At 39.5% G+C, this 25656-nt stretch overlaps 1 protein-coding gene across 1 annotated transcript in view; it reads right to left on the bottom strand.

Annotated features, from left to right (window-relative positions):
* ADAM22 (ADAM metallopeptidase domain 22) overlaps positions 1–25656 on the bottom strand; it is a 122969-nt gene that overhangs the window by 44470 nt on the left and 52843 nt on the right. Inside the window, exons 5-9 of the mRNA XM_009888969.1 lie at positions 14157–14239; positions 9465–9528; positions 8741–8810; positions 3498–3568; positions 2155–2229 (exon numbers count right to left, since the gene is read on the bottom strand). Coding sequence (XP_009887271.1) covers positions 2155–2229; positions 3498–3568; positions 8741–8810; positions 9465–9528; positions 14157–14239 — 363 coding nt within the window. The remainder of the gene's footprint in view (positions 1–2154; positions 2230–3497; positions 3569–8740; positions 8811–9464; positions 9529–14156; positions 14240–25656) is intronic.

The raw sequence follows: 25656 nt of genomic DNA, 5'->3' as shown, positions 1-25656 counted from the left end.
ATGGGGGAAAACAGAAAATGAGGATGTCACACTTACTAAAAAAACAGGACAGAACTGTGAAGCTAAAAATGGTAGAAAGGATGAAATGAAAAAGCTACAAAACAAATGGAAAATGAAGCACAGAAATGAAGGGAAATAAGTATATTAATCAAGTCTCTATTTGCAACTAAACCCTCAATTTTAAGCCTCCAGCTTCTCTAAGCATCGTACAGAAATGTTTTCAGTATACATTTCAGAAATGTTTTCAGTAAGCCTATTTTAACGTTGGTTTTAAAAGCTTGTCCCGGTTTGAGCGACACAGGACTAATTTCTCCTCTAATGCTTGAGAAAACTGCACTTTTAGAAGACTCTAGTGTCTGAATTTGTGAAAATATTTACTTTATAGCCAGCTATGGTGTGTGGGTTTCAAGGTCTCAGTGTTTTTGAGCTCACCAGGTGCACGGATGAAGAGGAGCAAGACCTGGGCACTTGACCCAAGCTGGCCAACAGGATTATTTCATACCATGAACGTCACATTCAATAGAAATTAGAAAGTTCACTGAGAAGTGCTCTCTCTCTCCCTTAATGGTTGCAACCAGAGAAGTTTGTTGCCCCAGTGCTGGACCCCAGAGGCCTTACTTCCCTCCGAAGCCGGATTTTTATTCCCTGAACGGAGGCAATAGTTGGATGAGCAGCTGAGGGGCAGACAGGAGGGCACCGCACCCCTCACACAGCAGTGAGTGACCCAGGGGGACTGGTGGGATGCAGCTGGCTCTGCGGACCAGAGGAAGAAGCATGAGGTTCATTGTTCCCTCTGGGAGCTCCTGGGGAGGGTGAACAGTGAAAACGGCTCTGGCTCTGCAGGGTGTCAGCTCCACGCTGAGTGCACCTGGAGTGCCACATCTACTGCATGCACAGAGTAATCCAAATGCACACGTGCATTAGCCCAGGCTGGGGGGAAAGGGAGGAGCCCAGAGCATACAACACTTCCTTCTCCCGGGAAGAAATTACTTGTCTTCTTCGACCATGGACACTCACTAGCATTTGCTTCAGAGAACAAACTCCTAAGTGGACTGACTCTCACAGTAGCTATAATTAGCCCAAATTAGGAAACATTGTCCTTGGGGGGAATTGGCCCAGACAGATAAGGTCCCAAGGGGAAAGTTGTGGCTTCACGTCTCCAGGTTCAAACACAATGACACCAAATTAGGGAATTCTGCATCCAGTATTGTCCGTTTGAATCCAAGAATTTATTGCTATGCCCACCAAACTGAGCCGATGGAGGAGTATGCTGTCCAAGGACAGCGGTACATTCCTTTTACACTCTGATGCCTATTTTTGCCAATTTGGGTATTGCTTTAGAGAAGCTGCACATTACAGAAAGGGTAGATAAAATGTATAGATACATTATGATTTTAAAGCCATAAAGGACCATAAAATCAACTATTGTCACCAGCCAGAGGGGCATCACCAGTCTCTGAACTTTAGCCAGTTACCTCAAGATCGAATCCTATTGTTTGTGTTTGACACCACCACATCTTCCAGAAATACAGTCTGTATTTGAAGACTGCAAGCGATGGAGAATTCCCCATTTCCTTTGATATTCCTTTCATTAATAATTAATAATCTTCACTGACATAAATCTGTGCCTTTTCCCACTTGAATGAGCCTATTTTTTCTTCAATACACTAAACTTTATTATGTCTCTTTCCACTACATTAAAGAGCCTATTTATGTTCTCCCAGAGAAAGTATACAAAATTTCCTCTATATTGATTTGGACATATCATAGTCTCCCCATTGTCAACAGCAGCTGCACAACTGCAATAACTGCATTACGGATTGCTGAGTGGCTATAACTAAGACAAGTGCTCAAGAAAGCCGGAAAGAAAATCAGCAGCCTAAGTCGCGCTGACATTAGTTACTTTATGACACAAAGCTTTAATTTATCATACTTCTTTCTCATACTCAGGCCTGGTTGAATTCTTGGTGAAATTACCTTGCCAAAATTCAGAAGCAACTTCATCAATGGTTAATGAGACCATAATCTCTTCTCTTAAGGGCATACTGAATTTATTCGGGTCATATGTTGTTCTTTATTGCTATCCTTTATGGACCAATTAAAACAATTTGATGTTAGTGATAATCATAAGATGTTTAAGAGTGTCAGTCTTACCATTAGATGATCATTTACAATCATTAACTCAATGTATTTTGTTTCCTCTTCAATTTTACGTGGAATCTGACGAACCTACAGAGAGAGTACAACTGTAAGAGAGTCTAACGGAATACAGAGAAAGTGTAACTGATAACTACAAAAAGCTTCAGAAACCAAACTTCTCATGCATACATTTTTACTATTGTCTTAATTCTGGTCTGAGATATTCACGAAAATTCTTGTGCTTCATTGCATCATTTTAAAAAATTCTTTCACCTCCGCCAGGACATTTATATGACCTTAAACAATGAAATCAAGTCTTTCAACCCACCCAATCCCAAGTTTAGCATTTTTAAAAGAGAATTCTCAGTGGGGCCTATATCTCTAAAAATGGGTTGTGTCAGCTATAAACTTTTTTTTCCAAAGAGAAACGGATTCCTCCTGAGTTCTTAATGAAAAATCTCCGTAACGATTCTATTGTTTGCACACTGCTTGATTCACACAGTGAATGCAGTACTCACCTCCATGTTATGCTTACTTTGCATTTAGAAACATTTACAACTGTGCTTCTTCACGGCGTCCTTGTTTTCCTGGGTTTTTCCAGGAGAGTTATTACATCATTACATCATTATACAGAGTAATGGCTAGTTTATAGAAAGGTAGCAAACCACCTAACATAAAGTAAGACCCTCAAAAATGACTTATGGAACTTTTCCAATGTCTTTCTCACTTCTCTTTTGCCTCTGAGAGGCTTATATTAGTCATCTAAAAGTTAAAGTGATCTTCCCCTCCCACTGCCCTCAGTATTTCATTTTTGCCTGCTCTGTTCAGCCTCCCTGACCAGGCTCTGTATCGACCTGTACCTTCATTTGAGCTCCATTCCTATAATGCAAAGAATTGCTGCTATCTTTCCAGGGTACAGGCAAAACATCTGTGCTTAGTGGCTCCCCCACTTTAATAAACAGGGAATGAACTCTCAGTTTAGAGTATTTATTTTAAATCAAAATCAAGTGAGATAAAGTAGGTACTTGTCACCATTGCAGCATAAAAAATATTTGTAAATGTTTCATTAATTGGGAGTTTCTAGTAAAACTCTATGCTCAAAATGAGAGAAAATATTTTAGCTACTTTTTCATATGCAATATAGCAATGTTTAACAATTTTATAACTCTTCAGGTAGACAATGTCCAAGAGAACCCAACAATGTTTTGTCAATATTTGATACCTCTTTTTGTAACAGCTGTATTGATATAGAGACCTCATGCCAAACCAGCAGCAGCAGGACTCCATCTGGACAAATTAATGAAGCAGACACAAAACTTGATGGCATATTACTTATAAACAAGCATATTGGCACATACCTGCCTTTTACTTCTTTTGTGTCTTGGCTTTACAACAAACTTCTGTGATGTAGTATTCATTTGCCAGAACTCTAAGCAGAAAACAGAGGCAAATACATCGAGTGTATACAAGAACATAGCCCAACAATAAGTGGCCCTGACACCACATGACAGTAGCACGGCATTCTTCCACACATCAGATGCAGCAACAACTCCTTTTTTCAAGTTTCAAGCTAGAAAGGAGGCAATGTTACAGATGCTTCCCAGCAACAGGGTTCTTATTAAAAACTCTACTAGTGATAATCTGGGTCTGCTGAAACAGATGATCTGTGGGTGTCACACTTCAGAAAGCACAGCAGATGTTCTATGCCAAAACTTCACCAGCACTGGGCATGTAATATTATTAGCACAGTGCTTCCATGGAGTGAATCACATTTTCGGGAATTCAGCAGACATTCACAGAGCTCTCGCAATAGCTACCTAAATTAATAAGAAGAGCACGGAAGGCAGAATTAATGCTTTAAGACGATTATAGTCACAAAGTAAAATATGCTAGAGTTCGGAGAAACCTTATGAGATTTTGGCAATGCTCACTATCGATACAGTATTCCTCCCTGCTAATCCAACTGTGTCTTTAATTTCTTAAATCTCTAATCATAAGCACCAAGCAGGTTATTCTTTTGCCAAATCCCTTTCACCAAATCTATTACTAGCCACTCATGGAAAGGGACAAATTATAAACTAAGCAGAAGACAATGCTTGCTCTCACCCTTTTAAATGTCCAAGAAGTATTTTTCCATCTTTCATTTTAGATTCATAGTCCCTGCCTCGCTCTTCTCTATACAACAGAAATCTCTTTCCTTATCCCGTATAAACATATTTACTATTCACATAATCCCAAGAAGATTTTTTTTTTGAGATGTGTAAATTAAATGTTTGCAGCTGCTTATTTTGTAATATCTTTTTTTCTTTGTCCCCTCCTTTATACTTTCTCCAGCTTTGGACATGCTTTCAGTCTCCAGAGACTGAAAACTGCTTTCAGTATTCCAGAGTGATTTTATCAGTCCTGCAGAGAAGTAGACAGTACTATAGGAGCTGTAGAAATTAGGGGACTTCCAGTTCACGTACTTTTATAAACAACTTTTGGTTGTGTTACAAAATCCTAAACAGTTCAGTTTCACTGGTGAGACAGGAAAGTTTCTCACAGTTCCACCTCCCACCTGCTGCACATTAGCTGTGCAATTTCTGCATGAGGTTCAAACCATAGCATTAAAACCAATGCTGACAGGAATTTGACAGGGCTGCCATATCAGCAAAACCTTAAAACAAGAAGCTGAATTGCCCATCTGACAAACATTACCAGTCGTAAGCGCTAATCTTAACCAGGAGTGGCTAGTTATTATAAAACAAACTAGGAAAGTAAAGCATGAATAACTGGTATTGTCCTGGCTAAATCTTGGGGATTACACTGTCATTTTGGTACGTGAAGTTTGCAGATACCTTTTTATGGAGGGGCCTGGACAATCATAGGCCTTTTGCTTAAAAATGTTTTCATTGTTACACCAGTACACTTGAGGATTTTCTTTACAAAAAGGACCTAAAACAAATTAACTTACATCCAACGGTCACTATATATTGCTTAAAGACCTGCAGTCACTACAGCTTGCAATGATAAGAAACTAAATCTTGAAAAGTTGTTTACAAATTTGGTTTTGATTATGCTTTACATATGTTTATCAATTTAGTCTATGTTCTAGTGCCACATGACTGGCTCTCAACCTGTAATTTTATGTTTTCTATCATGGTTAATGAAACTGGTAAAAATACCACTTTTCAACCAAAAAAATAGTAATTTACAATTTGTATATAGGGTCTCAGATAACTTTACCAGCAAATGCGATTGCTTTACCCACCATCGGAAGTCAGTCATCTCTAGAGGGGAATGATGCAGCCATTAACGTTAACACATTAACACACATTAACGCAGCGCTATAATTCACAAGCTGGATTAACTCATGCAGGGTACATTTCCAGCCAGGGACCCTTAGGCAAAAGAACACGACCAGCAAAATCACAGGAAATGTAGATAGCTGAGAAAGCCTAGTGGAAATTTTGATGGGAACATGTTACCTTGAAGAACTGTAATGTGGATTCATAGAATCATAGAACTATTTAGATAAGAAAAGACCTTTAAGATCATCGAGTCCAACTGTTAACTTAACACTGCCAAGTCCCACTAAACCATGTCCCTAAGTGCCACACCTACACATCTTTCAAGTGACCTCAAAAGAAAAGGACATCTGTTATGCATTATTTGAAAAACAACAACTTCAATAACACGGTGTTGTCTAAGACCATGGCAGCATACTATATGTCTCAATACAGACTGTGAGAAAAAATACAGTCTACTAAATTATGAAGTCAAATGCTCTAAGCATGCCAAGTCATCCATCCAAGCTTTCCTAATTTAAAGTCCCCATTACCTCCTCAGACCATTGCAAAGTACAGTACAATAAATTATTTTCTGCCATAGCCTTCTTTTTCTTTTTCCTTTTTTAATACCCAAGGAGCAAAAGAATGTAAAAAGTACATTGCTAACAAACTGTGGTATAATAGTGTGTCCTTTTACTATCAAGTAATCCCTATTACTTGATTTTTTCCCTTTCTAACATCAATATTGAAGCTGATGATACAGCCGGTCCATTCTTAACACAGTTCTGAGTGGAAATCTTAGCTTACACACAGACACTTTCAAAGATAATAAGAAAATCTTGACATCACGTCAGTCCTTAGGCTGGGCAAACTGACAAACTATGAGAGTAATAAGGAGTATAAAAATACTGATGACATAACCTAGCACAGTGCTTGCTACTAATAAAAAAAAAATCAATTACAATACTATCAACAATTAATTGCAAATATTGTTTAAAGAAAACAAAAAAAAATAAAAGTCAAGACAACAGTCAGCGCTCTCCAGACTGGTAGGGAAGAGACAGTGTCAAGCAAAAGCCCCGGTGGGGCAGCATGTGCGAGGAGTGAAGAAGGTCGGGCAGTGTGTGCAGCAGGTTGGGGGATGAACAATAGAGCTCCTATGGGCACAGGGAAAAGGGTGGAGAAGCAGAAGGTGGTGAAGACTGCTCTTGTCCTCTGGAGATCTCTAGGGACGTCCTCTGTCTTTTCACAGACAAAGTAAAATGGTGGGATTCCTAATGCGGGTATAATCTATTACATCTACCAAAACTTTCACTACAAACCTCAGAAACACCTTTCCAAGGAGTTTTACAAAAACAAGAATGGGCATGTGGGAGAGCAGACTGTGAGTTAAAGTTTATTTCTCCATATATGGGATCCTAAACATAAAGCCACAGAAGATTAGCACCTTATACCTCTTATCCACCTTACAAATATTTGTATAATTTAGATCACTGGCACTCCACAATTAAATCTCCTTTTCAACCTTTTCTACAGTCTTGTCATTCTAATTCAGTCTAATGGCAACATCTTCCACTGTGTCACATGCCAGGCTCTATACAGCACAGCCAGCAACTATTTATTTTTTATCTACAGTAAAATCAAAACTGCACAAGCATGTCTGAATTTTTGTGGGGAAAAAAAAACCAACAAACCCTGAAGCCCTATTTTGACAGGTTTTTTGAAAAACAAGAAGCTTTGGTGCAGGTCAAACTGGTGGATTATACTTGCAATGAATTCCTTTTCATAATTTTAAAAGAAGAAAATAATTTTATTCCAAAATCTTGAAAACATAAAATTTCACTATTAGGAAATCTTATAAGACAGCTGATAGATATCTACTAAGTACCAGCTCTAGCAGTCTCCTACTTTAAAAATCTGAGACCGAAAATTTATTTCAAATTCAGCAGTGGTTGCATTATTTCCAACCTTTCAAATGACATATCCTCAAGAAAGTATTATAAAAGATGCACTTTATTATTTGGCCTTATGTTCAGTAAATTGTTCTTATTACACTACCATCTCCACAAGTACAGGGAGTAATCATGGAACCTGTCTAAGGTCCATGGACACAGGAAACTTCATGATACAGATGTCTGTCTTGCGCTGCATGAGCCTTTTGTGCTGCCCCTCCATCCCAACGCCTCCTCCACCTTGCCTGGGCAATCATCAGTGGAGGACATGAGGCATCAAGCTGGGATACTGTTTTGTTTAGACTCAGAAAGATTCCTTCTTCAGAATTGAAATCAAAGTGACCCAACTGTAGCAATTTCCTTTGTTTTTTCTCATTAGCTCTCTGAATTATTCTACTTTGCTTAACGACAAGCAAACCTGCACACGCTGTGCTCCAGGGAAGGACCCACCTATGTGCAGCACAGTAAGATTCCAGATCCAACTGTTACCATAGGACAAATAGCTTGTAACAAGATCACTGGACAACTGTAACTCTCCCGAAGAAATTAGTCTTAAAGGTGGCTCCTACCAAAATGACAGCATCTATGAAGGACAATTTTATTTATCTGGGATATATTTTGTAGAGTAGGAAAATATATCTGTAAAACTGGCAAATCCTTGACAGAATGGGGATATGCCATAAATACTGCACTGTTAGCTTCAATTACCAAGCCAACTTCTCAGATGAAAACTCATTTTTTTATAACCTCTTCTCCCTCCACACACCATATAAACTGTTTTTGGGGATTCATCACTACAAGTACTTGAAACCAGTTCTGGCTCCAAATCCATTTCTACTGAAATGCATGACCCACTCTAAAGCCAGTACTGTGAATGATGCTGAACGGACTGGAGATGAGAGAGTCACTAAACAGCAAAGATATTTGGCAAGTTCTTGTCTCCCAGACTTAGCCTCACACCATGGTACTCACTCTGTATCTCAAAATAAGAATAATCCACGAAAAGTTATCAACCACTGGCAATGTGGGGTTTATTTTCATCATCTTTAGGCTACCTCAGTCCTTTCCTTTCTACAACTACTAGGCTATAATGCAGCTCATAGACCATATGACTTGTGATGTATGTTTCTGTTAACAACATGAACATTTAGGAGATGCTTGAGCCATTGGAATCAGGGGTTTTTTTAGTGTTTCAGGTTCTTTTTCAGTGCTTTCAGTGTTTCAGATTCTTTTTTTTCAGTGTTTTTATATTTAATCAGGAAAAAGAAGAAGTATAAAAATAAACAATATACTATCAGAAGATTATCTATCAAACACAATTAACAAATTTGGCCTCAGACTAAAACAAGTCAATAAGTCATGAATATTAAAAAATCATACCAGATGGCAGGTCATCTGAAGGAAACTCAAACAACTTGGATTTGTAAACAGAGTGGAAATGGAAGTCATCCTGAAATAGTAAATAATTGCATGTAATAAAACTGGATAAATTAATCCATCTCATGAGCATTAAATAGACAGTTCCAAAGGTCGTCATCTTCCAACACCTATGCTAGTGAACATGCAAGGTGCAAGGCACCATTACTTTACATTCTTCTTTTCCCAACTGTGATGTGATTGCTAATGCACAGCTAATCATCTTTTATTTGAAACATCTAAGTATATCAAAAGGAGTGGCTGAGCACGCTTAGAGCTAGGCTTAAGAGAGCTGCCCAGGGAACATCACTGGGAGTCACAAGAGCCACTGAACTGGAGTCAGGGCCAAACCAGGAGGAGAGAGATGTAATGAATCCAGAGGGGGAAGTGCCAGAGAAGGGCGCACAGCACTCAGAGGCTTCTCCTGTTTTCTCCAAGGGACCCTCAATTATCCTCTGGTGCTGCACTGCTCTACATGCAAGTGTTACAGAGTACACACATATACACATAGCACTGCCTAAATTTTGGAGGTCTACTTTTGTCTGTGATGATGGGGACTCACATATGAGGTAAATGAGTTGGGAATGAAAGGATGACCCTTTGGTCCCAGAGTCTTGTGCCTATCCTGTACCCATGAATTTCAGTATTCAACAAAAAACACAGAAGGATTACTGTAAGTTCTACTTACATCTGAAGTGTAGTTTTCATCTGGCTCGATAAGGTAAGTATGATTTCCATCATAGAACATTCCACTGTCAAGAGCAGGAAATGTAAATAATGATTTAATAAACAAATACTACTGCAACATGGAAGTAAGTTTAAGAAATTAATATATTTTAAAAATTTAAAAATTTAGAAAAGGAAGCAGTTAAAAATTGTTTTCAGAAACTAAATGTAATTCTGAGTGAATCTTTTGTCTCTTCACTTCAGAAAGATATTCTCTCCTGTGGTGATATAGACTCTTCTTTCTTCCCCAAAGCTTCTCTACAACACATATGAACACCACAAAAATTGTCTAATTTACCCAACTGAAAATCCAGTTCAGAGCCCCAACTCCCATGCAAAAGAGATCTACTTGCAATAGATAAATAAGGGACCTGTCTTTAGGAACACATGTATTTGGAACACACGCACAGCTTTCCCCCAAATAAAAATATTACTGAAAATATTACTGAATTGAATCGATCCTTAGGTTTTAATGGTTTTGATTAACTCTTTCCTCAGTAATTCCATACAGTACCAAATAACAGGGCATAACGGGATCTTTTGGGCACAGAGGACTGTTTGGGGCATTTCAGCAATAATAATTATGATAGGTGGTCTTTTCTTTTCAAATTGATTTAGTTTAAGTTTCTATTTCTAGGAAACATTAATGGCTGTATGCATTATCATATCAATATGGACATTGTATGATGTTCACAATAAGGAGATAGGAAACCCAATCAGACAGGCTTCCAATGGATTGTGGTGAAGAGAGATACAGAGGACCAAACATTCTGCCGTACCCATGGTTCTGGCTAAGTACTCAGGGTCTCTTTCTTAACGGCATAAAATCTTCTCAACCACAGAAATTTCAAGGTCATTCATGACAAGCACACTGCTATGTATCTCAGAAAATCTGTCACTTTGCTTGCCCATACACAATCACCAATTTTCTGTATTAAATTCCAACACACAGTTCAACAGAATGAACAACAAATGAAGAACAAACTGAACTGTTAAGGCTCTCTAAGTGGATGAAGATGGTTTGTGACGGTAATACCAGATGCTTTTGCATTACCACTCGAATGTACAGCAAATGTGAGGTCCATTCCTGCAAGGATGTTTTCTATTAAGAGTTACCTTAAGTTTACTTAAGTAAAGAGTGTACTGAGATTTAGTCTTTAACACAATGCAGGATGCACAAGTGTGGTTGAATTGCACCTTAAACGTAAGTGTTAACATAGACATTACTCTGTAAGAGCATAAAACCAAAGAGCATTTCTTATATCACTACTATTCTGATCTTCAACCAAATCGGCATTTTTTTTAATAATTTTGCCTTTATTGCAGTGGCATACACACATGGTTGGCATTAGGCTGTATCAGCATGTCCCTTTCAAAGTGCCACTACTAAGGGCTTTAAACCTGGCCATAAATATGAGCTGTAAGTTCAAACTTGGCACATAGTACACAACAGTAGTATGAAAGCAAGGTTACTTATTTATTTAGATTCCTCTTTAGCAAACTTTTAGGCATCAAAAAAAACCCCAACAGAATTATAAACGACAAAACCAGATACTTTTCTTTTTTCTTATGCAGTTTTTTTTTTTTAAATCAGCAAAATTGATTTTGTTTCTGCACAGGACCAGATGCAGTCAGTAAAATACTGTTATTCTTTTCCTGACTATTAAGAAATATAAGCATATATTAAGCTTGTAAACCATTACAGCTATCGATGAGCATACTTGTCTTAGTATCATTCACTTACAGGGTCAACCATGCACCACTCACAGAAGTAGCTTGAATTACTGACTGTATAACATACAGCAAGTGTGATCACGAGTATATCTACAATTTAAAGCTGTTTCACATTTCAAATTACCTGTGCTTATTCTTTTGAAATAAATACTGTCTACACAGCTTAAGATAAATATTCTAGCACCTGCTGAAGCTTCTTTGCCTGGGAATAAGATGAGATTTGGTAACATCCTGCAGCTCTTAATCAGGCAAAACTTCCTTCCCTCTAATTGTAATTTTACTTTAGCACAGTATACAAGATGTTCTTGTGCAACTGTGGCACCCAAGCAGCACTGACTTCTGATCAGGTCACTCAACAGTGACAAGAATAATAGTCACAGCTGAAAAGCGTTCATGGTCCTTTTCCAACCGACTTCAGTAGTCCAGTTCTCTGTGAACAAATCACATGCTCACAGATGTGTTAGAGAGAAAGCAATAGCAAAACATGGGCCATTTCAATAACCTGAATTTTGATTACGTGTATTCTTTGAACAAACAAATTTGTAGTCATGAAAGTCTAATTTACAGTAATAACATCAGTTTTTATATTCACCACCAGTGGGCAGCAAAATCATAGACCAACCTGATGTCTGTGCAACTTGCTTTGAAACACAGGACTGCAAGTCGTGCCTGACTACAGCTTATTTATATCCCAGCAACCAGTGTGTTTTGCATTCAAAGTTTTTTGTGTTAACTCATAGGAAACTGTGGTTACTGCATATCCCACAGAAAACAAAAAAAAAATCCAAACAAAATGGGTCACTTGGAGTTAAGGTTACAGAGATACATTTTTCATTAGTAAAGTCATTAAGAAGAGAAGAAATTCATAATTTTAAGTATTCTGTCAGCCAGTCATCCTATTAATTTAACTAATAAAAGGAAGATCACAACATAGACATTACCAACAGAAGAACTCATAATTTCTGATTAAAAAACACTGTATTTTCTAATGTATGAAAAAATCTGCTGTTACCGGACAAGATCCAGGGGTACTAATAAGTAAGAGAGGAGATTAGCATGAACTTTGGGAATATGAAGGTTGTTATTCTATTAAAGGCATCTGCTCAGTCTCATGCACTTCCTAAAATTCATGAAAGCAAAGCTCCTGCCCTGCGGACCTTACTAGAAGATAACTCTCCCCAGCTTCCCATATTCCAGTGAGACATTCCGAACTGTGGTTGGAGCTAAGGAGCTCTGATTGCCGGTGGGAGTTTCTAGTAATTACTTAGCATTTAAAATCAACTGTGGAGGAGCTAGTTGTAATGACGGAAATGCAGTGTCAGAGAATTAGAGTTTAATACAGCTCTGGAAAACATTACTTTCTCATACTGGATGCTGGAATTACCAGCCTGCTACAGTAAGTTTCATATTGCATCTTGTGTGAAGGATAACTCTGCTGAAACATTATTGTATCAGAAAAAGGAGAAAAAAAAAAAAAAAAAAAAAAAAAAGATACCGCTCAAGGGAGAATTATGCAGGGGGAAAAAATGCATCTTTCATCACATAACTGTGTTAGAAGGGACCAATTTCGGTATCAGGAAATTTAAGGATACATAGCAGCAGGAGGGTCAGTCTTAAGAACAAACCCGCAAAAGGAGAGCAGGAAAGGACATATGCAAGCTCTCCTTCCTTTCTGCCTTTTCTCCTAGGAGCTAGCAAGGGCCAAGACCTAATGGATCACTGCTAATGGAAGCCATGCAGCAGCTCAGGATGCATTAGGATGCTACTATTTTTAGGCTCACTGTCCATACTGAAACTGGGCTCAGGTTTCTTGAGCTGCTCAACCTTGACCATAAAAGAGATAAACACAGCTGTAAATCAGACAAGTGCAAGGATGACAAGTCTTCTGCATGCATTCTCCCCCTTCCTAACAAAGAACATACAAACAGAAAAGAAAGGCGCTACTTAAATATGTGTACTTATGTGGCTGATACTAAAACTACGAGGAGTTGGAGATATATAATAACCTGAAGAAGATTTCCATCAGCTAAGCCCTGCTTCCTCAGAAATTTCTAAGGCAATGCTCAGGTAATCTCCACTCAGGCTCACTTGCTGCCATGACTTTTCAAGCTGATCTCAGTACCAAAAGCGCTGAGATCCTGTAATTCGCAGACTCAACAGTCACTGAAGTCACTTGGTTGCTCTGAAAACCTGACTAGCATCTTTCAATACTGCCAAAATTACACAAGTGCAAAAGCTGTACAATCAACACACAGCTCCATGTAACCTTCAGATGACAGACGCTTTAATTCTATTATCACTAAAATAATCTAATTTTTAAAAAAATTATTATTGCACAATTTTATATCCTTTCTTCCAGATTTTCCAAGATTTTACTATATCAAAGGTATTATCCCATCCACACAGCTTAAGGCCAGCAATTCCCTGAAGAAAACTGATAGGAGAAGAGAAACTCTTAACTGACACTTTCCTTTGTAAAGAGAGTAGAAAAGAAAGATAAAATACATCATTATAGCAACAATAAAAGAACACAATTTCCAAATGGCTCATATCAATACCGGCAGGTTTTTTTATTCTTGTAGAATCGGATGTTTTCAGCTACTTTCACTCTTCTATATCCATAGTAAATTATCTTAAAACAGTACCTGGCCACTCTCATATGTCCTCACTTTGAGAAAAAAAAAAAAAAAAAAAAAAAAAAAAAAAAAAAGAAACCTGCGTGCTTCGTCAGTGAATTCTGAAAACAAACAAAGCTTTTGCAAGGTTCAAATTAAACCCATTTTTTCTAAAGATTGTTGAGTACTTAATATTGGTGACAAACTAGTAGGAAAATAAATAGCACTTATTTTACTATAAACAACTCTATTTTTCCTAAAAGGTTAATAAGCAAAGGCCAGTAAAAACAAAACAGCAGACTTACTGTAATCCATGGCATGTTGACAAGGCAACAAATGATACAGGATTTCCTCGAATTTCTCCCTGATAATAGCAATGCTCTCCTCCCTGAAATTGGAAATTGAAACTGTAAATCCACAGGACATCCCACAGTATCACACTCCATCCTGTCAAACACTGCTTTTTCATAAAAACATTGCCAAGCCACTGACACAGAACCAAGAATTGACTATCACTTACAAGGGTGTTCATCCCATCTCCTTTTAGCCATGGTTTGGTACCCAGACAAACATCATTTTGACTCTCTACACCAAATGGAGATATTTTCAGTGTGAAACTCCTGGCATCCCGAGACAGATTTCAGAGACAAATGACTCCAAAAGTGCTCATCATTCTTCATTGACTAGGAAGAGTTGGAAAAGGGGGGCTTAGACTCAACACCTGGTCTGCACATGGCTACATTGGACAAGATGCTCTGAGGGTAAGGCAATTTCCTATTTCTGAGGAGAAAGGTATGCTTATCGATTAATAATAATACTTAATTTAAAAAAAGAACAAATCAGAAGTGCTCACTAATCCTCCAAGACTAATGGAAACTTTAAGTATAACCGAGCAGTAAAGGAATACAATGGAAATTAATATTTTCCTCTTCTCTTCTGCAAATAAAATATACATCTTTCAAGTCAAATCCAGCAGACCTTCCTCAAAAAATCCCCCCCTTAGTTTCACAGAAGTCACACTAATAGCAAAGTAAGCCCTACTGCACATGCACTGAACATATTCAGTATTGCACAATGTCAACATTTGTATGCAAAATCAGGAAAACAATTCAAACATCCCTTAAATTCTCACTGCCAGTCTACCCTGCAGAGGAACTTACCTATTAGTGCCTTTACAAATTCTGCTATGTCATATTACTGCACTACTGTTGGTTAAAGGACTATGATGAAGATTTTCAGTGGGTTGTTTTGTGGGGATTTTTTTGGTTTTTTTGTGGTTTTTTTTTTAAATATAGCATCACTGTACTATATCTATTCCCTACCAGCAAATGTATGAATAATCTACCTAGCCTAATTTACCCAGCCATGTGAATATTTATGTCCATTTACTGCAGGGAGGGAAAGGCATTACAATTACTGCTTTTTCAGAAGCTGGCAATCACTTGCATGAGGCACAGCACAGTCATTTTAGACATCTGACATTAAGTGCTTTTGTATTTTATTTTTCAAATATGAAAAAAAATATTAATCAAGATCCGGCAAAGGCAAGAAAACACATAGAATATGTTGGTAGTTTTATGTTTTGACCAGGGAAGCCTGTTCCGTTTTCTACAAGGCGTGCAAACTATTTTTTAAAGTGACTATGAAGTATGGGTGCCTCTGTTCTGAGGTGCCCTCCTTAAGACAGTATAGGAGCCTGTTTGTCAGAGCATGGCTGCTCGCAAGGAAAAAGACCCCATCTCAACTTGGTCGCTGGAAATCGCTAGTTCCTCCTCAAAAATATTCTCTGGCGCATTCATGCATGCAGTGCTGCTGTTGGACCCTAAAGCACTTAGTGGAGTGCACCTGGGGGCAGCTCGCAGCTGCTGTGACCAGCAACAGCGCTACAGAGAAACGCAACACCTGATCCAACAGACTACGAGTCTGACACTATTTGGCACGTTTGTTGCTTCACTCTGAGAGGAGAATCCCTGTGGCATATCTTCCATTAAAAGCGTTAAAACTTTTTCTTTCAATCTCGTTATTTTCTCTCTCCTACATACCACTACTCCCTTTCACCTGCTGCAGTGACAGCAGCCACCTCCACTGCCTATCCACCTTGGCGTCTTTTTCTCTGTGTATCTGGTAGTGATACAGAACACCTTCAGCAAACTGACCTGCAGAATGAGCATCATGATATTACCCACCATGGGCACCTCCCTATTAAGATGTCTACAGGAAAACGCTAGTCTGGTGCCACGCAGGTAATGTTCAATAGGCTGCGCCGACTTTTATCTGGCTCAAGTCCGTAAGAATCTCTGGGACTGACCATCCATACCAGGCTACAGTGGGGTGTCTGGCAGAAGACATACGACCTATCGCCCTTGGACCAGCACTTCTCAGGACAAGCATTTGGGACTCAGATGGAATACAAGTGAAAAGGAGATGGTTTGAGCTTCTGCTTTGTGCTCACATGCATTTTAGCCACCAACATCCTAAGTTACATGGACTTTAGACAGACTGCATCTTACTATTTTTTTCCTGAAACCTTGGCTCATTTTCTCTATTTTATTCTCCTTTTTCACACCTACCTAATTCCTATATTTTAATTACTTCAGTCACTCTGGATTTGAGATTTTCTTTCTTTCAGTCTTTAGGATGTCCCTCACTACAGGATCATGGGACTGCTTAGGGCTTTCAGGTCTTTCCAGAATATATGAATAAAAAGTAAACAAAGAGAGACTCCAGTAAGCTAGTAACAAGGCTAAAAATCAAACTATATAGATAAACTACAACCTTATGAGTAATAAAATCCTCTCTAAACAGAACTCTTGCAGTAGTATTCCTGTAGAAGATATAACTGGAGCAAGCCTATGAATGTGGGAATAATATTGAAAGGACTATCAGTAGGGAATTGTACAGAGTTCTAGCTGTGGAAGGAATTTGACGTAATTAAACAAATCGGTTTGTTCTCAGAAAATGTAGTTAATATGTACCAGAAGTAGAATCTCAGGCTCCGTTAGTTTGCAAAACCATGTCTTTGTAACCAGGAGGAACATTTTTTCATACTAAGAATCCAAGTCTGTGGCTCAAAAGTGTGTTTTGATCTTCTTAATGAGAATCAAATAAATGCCCCATGATAGAACCTCCAAATTAATTTATTCCATAATAAATACTTGAACAAATTTTTATGCATACAGATCTAGAAAAGAAAAATATAAGAAAAACAGCTCTATATTCTTGCCTAAGAAAAACACAACTCCGTCACACAAATTCTATTCTATTTAATCAATCAGTTCAACTCATTTATCTACCAAAGTTCATGGTAATACTGGTGGAGACAGAAATGTAACTCTGATCTCAGTCTTGGGGACCGATTCTTACCACTACAAAACATGTATTTCTATATGCTAACATCTGGGGAATTATTTTTTATACATGGACTTATGGTCCTATCAACATAATGTAAGTCATCTCAACCAGTTAATAAAATTTAAGGGATTCAAATGAAAATAGCTTTTTCAAGTACTTGATGCACTAGCGGTGCGTTGCATTTTTTTGAAGAGAACTCTTCAGTGTAAGAAATCCTGCTGTCAGGATACTCCTAAATGAAGTTCTGAGGATTGTTATAATCTCAGCAAGGAAATAAGAGGTGATGCAGTGAAACCTTATGTCAGTAGCCCTGGATGGCTCTGGGAAATGTGATTGCTCAGCACTCCTTAACAGGCTCTCAAGCCGATAAAACATGCCAGTAACATGTGGCACATGGTGGGGACGGTGCAAATTGTACATTGTACTTTCAGGACACTCGTTTTCAACAGTTCACAAAACCTGTAAAGAGAGAAGCACTTAAAACTACAAAGTCTGGGACTGGTTCTGTATAGTCAGGACAATGGAAGGGACGCTACAGGTCAGTGTTAACTTTGGAGCACGTGTAATTTCGGACAAGAAGTTTACTGCCGTTGCCTCCCTGTAGTGCTGAGGCTGAAAACCTGTTGGTTTTGACATGTACTAAAGTTCCTTTATAGCAGGTGCTCTAATAAAATATATTGTGCTACAGGAAGAATCACAGTATATGTGAGATCTAAGACCACCAAAAGACTAAACATAATCATCACATCTATCTTCTTTTACTCTGCTCTTGGAAACACTCACTGAAGGGCTGGGGTTGTCTTTCCTCTATCAGTATCTCTAGCTGTGAAACAGGAGCTGAAAATATCTTCATTTTTTTCCTAAAAATATGAAAATTAAGACTTCCCCCAAGAACTCAAATTAGCACCGTTACCAACAACAATTCAGTCCAGAGCATCAAGGGTGTTTTGTGAAAACCTATTGGCTTCCTGTAGCTATTAGAGCCCTCTCTGCTCTCTCAAAGCAAAGCAATAATTGCCCACCTCAGCAAATCAAACCTCCACACTGGCCTTTGTCAGCTGCTGGGGAATGGTTTAGTGTTAAGCTGAAGAGGAAATAAGATTGCTCTTCAAACATATGTCAGTCATCAGCATGAGCAGCACATTTACTACTTTATGCTCTAAAACTAAACCTGGCTGGTGTAGAGTCTGGGAGAAAATTAGGCTAAATATCATCTACCATCAGACAAGGTCTATGACACAGGCCTGCAACCCACACACACGCACACACACTCATGCCATGTCCAAAGGCAGTCTAATGCTGCAACAGAGAGAAGTTCAACATTTTTGCCTTCGCAAAGAGCACAGCCACTGTTCATGCTGTGGTTAGCACGATGCAAGGCAAATTTGCCAACAATGCTTGTGGCACACAGTTGTCCATTTCTTCCATTCAGTAAGTTCTCCTTCCTTCATGAAAATTCTCAGCCTTACCAGTGACTTCCAAGAGCAATACAGAATATACAGATGTTTAATAAGAAGTCTACTGATTTGGGGAGCTAAAAATATAATAACATCCTCCCCCCAGGGTCAATTAAATCAAACAAATCACTATGATAGTGGTCACTTTATGACTTAGTCTTCACCTTGATGCTTAAGCTGGATAATTATAGCAAAATCCCGAATTAGGGGTGTCTTGCCCCGTGAACTGCTACAGCTCTTCGCGAAACAGCATGCAACTCTTTTTGCCCACATCAGTCTGAGTTTCCCTGCAGCCTGTCTGGGTAGGTAGTGTGGCAAAGATACTAAATAATGAGAAGGCAGAGATGTTAACGATGCAAGTAAAATCTGTCCCCATTTGTATCCTTTAAGACAGTTTGTCCTTGCCCAGAGAGGCACCAGCTGCTGAGTAAACACAAAAGACAAAAAACACATTAACTGATATTCACAATGAAGGGGGAAAACAAGTAAAGCAAAATAACAGCCACAACAGTCAGTGATGGCGGCAGTTCACTCTTCTCTGCAGTCTCACTGAGGAAAGCATCTGCTGACCATACACTGATAGTGTTTGTTATTCACCTCAGAGACACCATGACCTTCCCAGGGGAGGAAAATTAAGGATGCACATTCATCTGCTTTCAAATAACAGCCCGCATCAGATCTTCAAGTAAGCAATTTTCTGCAATTAGTTGATGCTGGCCGTTAAAACTCATGCTACACGCAGACACTGACCCTAAAATTAATAACTTCCTTCTTCCAGCATCTACGCATTCCTATTTTAACACTCATTAATCCAAAGGAAAGGAGATTGCTGGTCTAGTTCAGATCCTAGTAACACAGCTCCCTCTTTCCTTGCAGCAGAAAGCTCCCAAATGGCCAGCTAACAACCAGACCACCGTTCGGTGAAGTGCAAGATAACAATTAGCTTTTTTAAGAGCTACCCATTGTGGGGTGAATAGTCTTAAAACTGCTTTCTTCATAATCACTTAGATCTATTTACAAATTATTGATGCCTACACAAGTTTTGACCCCGTGATAACTAACACTGCATGAGAAAGAGCAACAGGAGAAGAAAATGCACACACCCTCTCACTGACTTCTACGGCAGAAAAATACTTGTTATGGAGGGGCTTCTATTTGTAAATAGAAAAGTGAAAATGGTACTTTGACCTGTGAAACTGCATCAACAGAAAATCTCTTTTAATTGACACGTGCTTCAGCAAAGATGGGGGCCTGGCTGGCAGGTCTGTGCTGTCCTGCAGCAGAGTCCTGGGCTCAGTAACAACTCCTGGCATCACCTCTTTGCAGAGCAGGTCTCTGATCTTAGCTACAGCATACTATAGACTTCTGAAAGCCAGATGTTTTGAAAATGTGAATGGTGCCCTCCCTCTGTAGGAGGACAGCTATCACACATACATGTACACATGTACAACTAGGAGCCGATATGCTGCAGTGACATTAGGTGATAACGCTATTTCAGATTCTGAAATCAGAAATATGGATGCCAAAATTAGGATAAAGCATCACTGCTTCTAAGGCTTCTCCATAAAATGCCCATGTTTAAAGGCTGTTGGCAGTATTCTTATAAAACACAGATATACGTGTACGTGACAGGATCCTGCACACAGGAGACTCACTCCAACTGCCATTGGTGACTCATGGTGGGTGATTTCAGCAGATGGCATGTGCTATCAGCCCAGCTTCCCAGTTCGGAGGCCAAATGAGGCCTGTGTTTACTGCCCAGTAGCTACAAGAGAAGATGATCCACAAATGTAGCTGCAGGGTGTGGACAGAGAGCTCATGCCAGCGCAATGCCATCTGGTCTGGGAGCTGCCTTGGCATCTGCTTGAGAAACAGCATCTTGACTTGCCTTGCCTTGCCTTACCTTGGTGTTAGAGAATATTATTTTAATTATCAGCTGCTAGATAAAGATGAGGCAGAGGAGAACAGGGTTGGCTACCTCTTCCTGCCTACTCTGTTGTCTTTAAGTCGGCGGTTGTAGCAGTGCCTACTGTCTCTGAGTCATGGCACACAAGTCGTTTTAATGCCAGTCATTTTGCTCCATTCCTGCATGCCTGTACGTAGGGGAAAGGGAGCAAACATTTTAAAGGACTGTATGAAAATTCTTTATAGTCTACCCATGTTAATATGTTACATCAGTTCATCAGCATACCCCCAGTCTGAAGCCAAGTTATAAGCACACGATGTACAAGGTTACTATAAACACAACACAGAAGATGAGATGTTGACATGCACCTATGTGGATACCAATCAGTCAGAAGAAGATAAAGTTCTGAGTAAAATGGAGAAAAATACTAATTAGATTTCCTTATTGGCTCATTATTTCTGAATGACAGAAACCTCTTTAAGTGAGAATTCACAGAGTTTGAGACTGTGTCTAGAAACATTAACCTACTGTATATAATACTGTGCCAGTTCAGTACCCATAGGGAACAAAAGATGTGTCTAGGCAAAGCTATTTACAGAAGTCAAGATCAAGTAAGTAAAGATGTCAAGCTAAAGCACACTGAAATATTGCATGGAAGTGCTCTTTCAGAAGTACAGCAGCTTCAGTTTGCTTAGCTTAATTCCCCCTCAAAGGGATTAAGTTAAACCCTAAAAGATACTTTTATTTTTTAATAAAAGCATCTACAAAGGGATTCAATGTTCTTTAATGTTATAGCAGTAGTTAATTTCTCTTAGCTATACTCAGTCTTTGCATGGTCTCAGTTTACAGAATGCTTGGTTGATGCCACTCTGCCTATGTATGCTGTATGTTGTAGCCCATGAAAAATAACTCATGAGATGCACAAAGTCTGGCAGGACTTTTCTGCAAATTCAGGCACTGGACTGCTGCCTTCCCTCTGGGGCACGTGAAAACTGCAGCAGACTACTCAAGAGGTGACTCCTGATGGTCACGAAGTCACTCAACTTCTCACTTCAGCAGAACCAGGACTTCATCACTATGCCCCGCATCCGCAATGGGATGTACATTTCAAGCTCTTGATGAGTTCCACTTTCTGACAATTTTTTCCCCTCCAGGACTAGCTAAAAACACTGGATTTATTTTTTTATGTCACAAAGAAAAGGAAAACAAGATAATTAAATCTGCAAGATCCTACATGACTCACGATCTGAGATTCATTCTTGTGTAGTATATTCAAAAACATGGCCTGGGAAGGACACCAAATACTGAAAGATGCCACTTTTCATTTCCTCCTTCTCGGTAGCAGGATGTAAGCTAGTAATAGCAGGGAGATAAAAAGATATAAAAAAATGTTTATGCAAAAGTACATTAAAAGTGCCAGCCTGCAGGACCATTAGGTCAGGCAAATGCGTTATATACAATGGCTGGTTATCTTGCCCTGGTACCCCACAGAAGATACTACGTTCTACTGAACCCCAAAGGAATTGTCTTCATAATTCAAACAATGCTAAAACAGAATTCTAGCATTTCTCAATGCCTATCAACTCAGCGCGGCAGCACAATGCTGCTGAAAAAAAAGATGTCCAGAGTAACTGAAAACACACAGAAATTAAAAAAAAAATTGTCAACTCTTCATCAGGGCACATGCAGTAACATTAATTCTAGCCCAAATCTATGGGAAATAATTCAACCAGTACACTCTGGGACCACAGTTCCCTTTGCAATGGCAGCATCCTATAAGGTATGAACCATGCAGTCATTCCCTGCTCCACTACTACACTATGATCTTCTCCTTCCTATGGAACTTTCAATTTATGAACTCTCATCGTTCAGCAAAAACACCTATAATTAGTCCCTATGTGAAAGAATTTGCCATTTGTTCTAGCCAATTTCATCCCATTTTTCTTTAGTCCATTGGCCAGAGAGCCAGTTCTCCATCTGATCCTTCTGTGCACTGTAATGCTTCCCAGTTTTGTACTGCTAGCAAATTTCATTAATATACACTTTTTTTTTACCCAAGTCATTAATGAAAATATTTGATGACAGCAGTCTGAAGAACAACCTTGCAGGAATCCCCCGCTAAACTGTGTCAAACTCACAGACTCCCTGTCAGCTCTTCCTCGGCTAGTTTATTGCTATCACTATAAAGTAGATTATGGCCCAGATTTATTAATAATTTGCCATGAGGCAAGTAGAGCTCTGTTGAGACAGCAGGGTGGAGAAGCTCTGACGACATTGCGGGAACCCTTACTCAAAATCTCTCAAACAAGACAGTGATTTTTCTGGTACTAACAGCTTCTACAGTCTCTGGACACATTTGAAAAAGCACTGCCAGAAATAGGCATATATAATTGCTGCATTATTTATGATTTGTTCCTTTTCAGTTTCTTTTCTCCCCCAGGGGCTCATCACCAGGTTGTGCAACCTCCGGCTACATGCACACACAGCTCCCCGCCAGCCCCAGGCTCCAGGCTCCCAGGGCAGAGCCTCCCTGCGCTCCCCTCCCATCCTCTCCCACCAGCCGATCTAGCGCTCCAGTTTTCAAGAAGAAAATGTAATCCCTCACAGGAAAGCCTGTTTAGCATACGGGCTTTTCTGGCAAGTTGAAATGCCTCCCTCTTTGCTTATAAAATGGTAAGTTATCAAAAGCTGAAGAAAAATTAAGAGATTCTTCTACAGAGCTCAGACAGTAGATGCCCTTAAAACTGACCAGTCAATGATAAAAATCACCTGCTCACTGGCTGGGTGTTTAGTCTGGCTGCACCACAAATTATTGTAGCTTTATGACCAATTTGTACCTGTGGTGATACAGCAAAATGTTGGAATGCTACTTAGGATAAGGTCTCAAACACAGACACTAAGATGTGACAGACACAGATGTTGCCCTCGGTCAAGGGACTGTACCTTAACAACTCCTCGAGCAGACCAGATTTGAAGGAGGGAGTTTAATAGAAAAAGCAATACCCATGATGTCAAAGGTCCCCAGCCCTCTCTGGCCTTTCAAGATTTTAACATTTTTGTCCCTTCTATGTTATTTTCCTAAAAAAGAGCATTTAAAGAGCCCTTCAAATACACATCATGGCGCACACAAGCCAAGACTTTAATCACAGCAAGGCAATGAAGAACAATAATTTTCCTCTCTTGTGCACAGGCATTAAAATAGGTGTAAGCTACAGTAACAGGCATTTTGTGCACGCTACTAGCCAAACAATGCACATAACAAAAGGAAATAATGACTATTTTTGCAAACTAAGGGCTCTGCTTTGCTGCACAGCATTAAAATGCGTTTGCCCCACAAACCTCCTTCCCCAAACTGCACTGACGGCACCTATGCTAGAGCCTCCCCAGAGGGCATCCGGGCTCAAGGGGACGGCCACGGGTGGTTGGAAGGAAGGCACCGGGCACTGCCCTGCCTGCACTCGCTGCCGCACCAGCAGCGGCTCAGCACCGCCGGGGGCCAGCAATATGGCTCAGCACAGCTTAGGGCACAAAGCCACAAGGCAATCTTAAGCCACAAGGCGAGTTTGGCCAAAGCTTCTCTGTCAACACTACAAGGGAGAAAAACAGTACCTAGCATTTAATATTACTCCATTTATGTTGCTCGATGCTATCATGATTATGAACGTACTGTGATGTAGAAACAAAAAGCAACATTCTTTCACGCTGCAAGCACTCTTGCTGTAATTTTGTGCCCATACTGTGTTCACACCACCACACTTAAGAAGTTTAGGATTGCCTATGAAATATAGCTCCTTCCAGTTATATTCAAACATGCCATCAAAAATTAATGGCATTTATCTACCTGTGCAAGTTCTCTGACTGGGATTTGAACTATTTTCATTGCTTAATTTTTTTTCAGAAAGCAGTTTTCTAAGAACTCTTAGAATCGTCAATGTTTTTGGGGAATACAGGCAGAAACATTTATTTCTACACTCTCCAAAAAGGAAAACGGAAACATTTTATATGAGAAAATGTCACTGAATAGATATCGGTTGTTCCTTCTGAGGGAGAAAAATTCAGCAATGTGAATTACTCAGCACTATAGCTGGTTTTTGCCTTTCATCTCACTGACAGCATCAGTGACAGAATGATAACCCAAAAGACAGAGAGAGAGAGAGAGATAAAAGGACACAGAGATACACTGCAGCAACATTAAGTATACACAAGTTGAGTATTTATGTGCTGTGAGCATAGGATGAGCTGGACTGACACAATCAGGAAAAGGCAGTGCATGAAGCTTTTTTCTCTTTCTTATTAATCGATTATTCTCTTTGCTACCAGACGGAATTTAGGCCAATACCACTGCTTTCCTAGCAGTTAGAGACATGATCTAAAGTAAAGGGGCGGGGGGCGTTTTTTTAAACACTGACATAATTAAAAGATCTACATCCTTTTGTTTTTCCTAAGCACTGCACACTGCTGCTGGTTTAATAAGTATGTCTTAGGTGCTGCCTAACTGTGCCAAATCAACAAGGACATCTCACAGAGAAGCCTCTCTTCTGCAGCTGCTAAATGCTGGCACCCTGCAAAAACATGTATAACGCGTTCCACCTTCACAATGGTCCAATGTATTAATGAATTATGCAGCAATCAAATATTATTCAACTTTCTCTTATAATAAAAAGGTGTGTTAAACTGAGGACTCTCCTCCCTATAAAAATCCCTTTGCTCTGAATCACAGAATCACAGAATGGTTAGGGTTGGAAGGGACCTCTGGAGATCATCTAGTCCAACCCCCCTGCCAGAGCAGGGTCACCTACAGCAGGTTGCACAGGACAGTGTCCAGGCGGGTTTTGAATGTCCCCAGAGTGGGAGACTCCACCACCTCTCTGGGCAGCCTGTTCCAGTGCTCCACTACCCTCAAGGTAAAAAAGTTCCTCCTCATGTTTAGATGGAACTTCCTGTGTTCAAGCTTGTGCCCATTACCCCTCGTCCTATCACTGGGCACCACTGAAAAAAGACTGCTCCCATCCCCCTGGCACCCTCCCTTTAAGTATTTGTAAGTATTAATAAGATCCCCCCTCAATCTTCTTTTCTCTAGACTAAAGAGAC

This window comes from Charadrius vociferus, unplaced genomic scaffold (assembly GCF_000708025.1).
Source record: "Charadrius vociferus isolate BGI_N301 unplaced genomic scaffold, ASM70802v2 scaffold297, whole genome shotgun sequence".
Classification (NCBI taxonomy): domain Eukaryota; kingdom Metazoa; phylum Chordata; class Aves; order Charadriiformes; family Charadriidae; genus Charadrius; species Charadrius vociferus.
The sequence above is the reverse complement of the archived record's forward strand: the minus strand, read 5'-3'. Positions and strand labels throughout refer to the sequence as shown.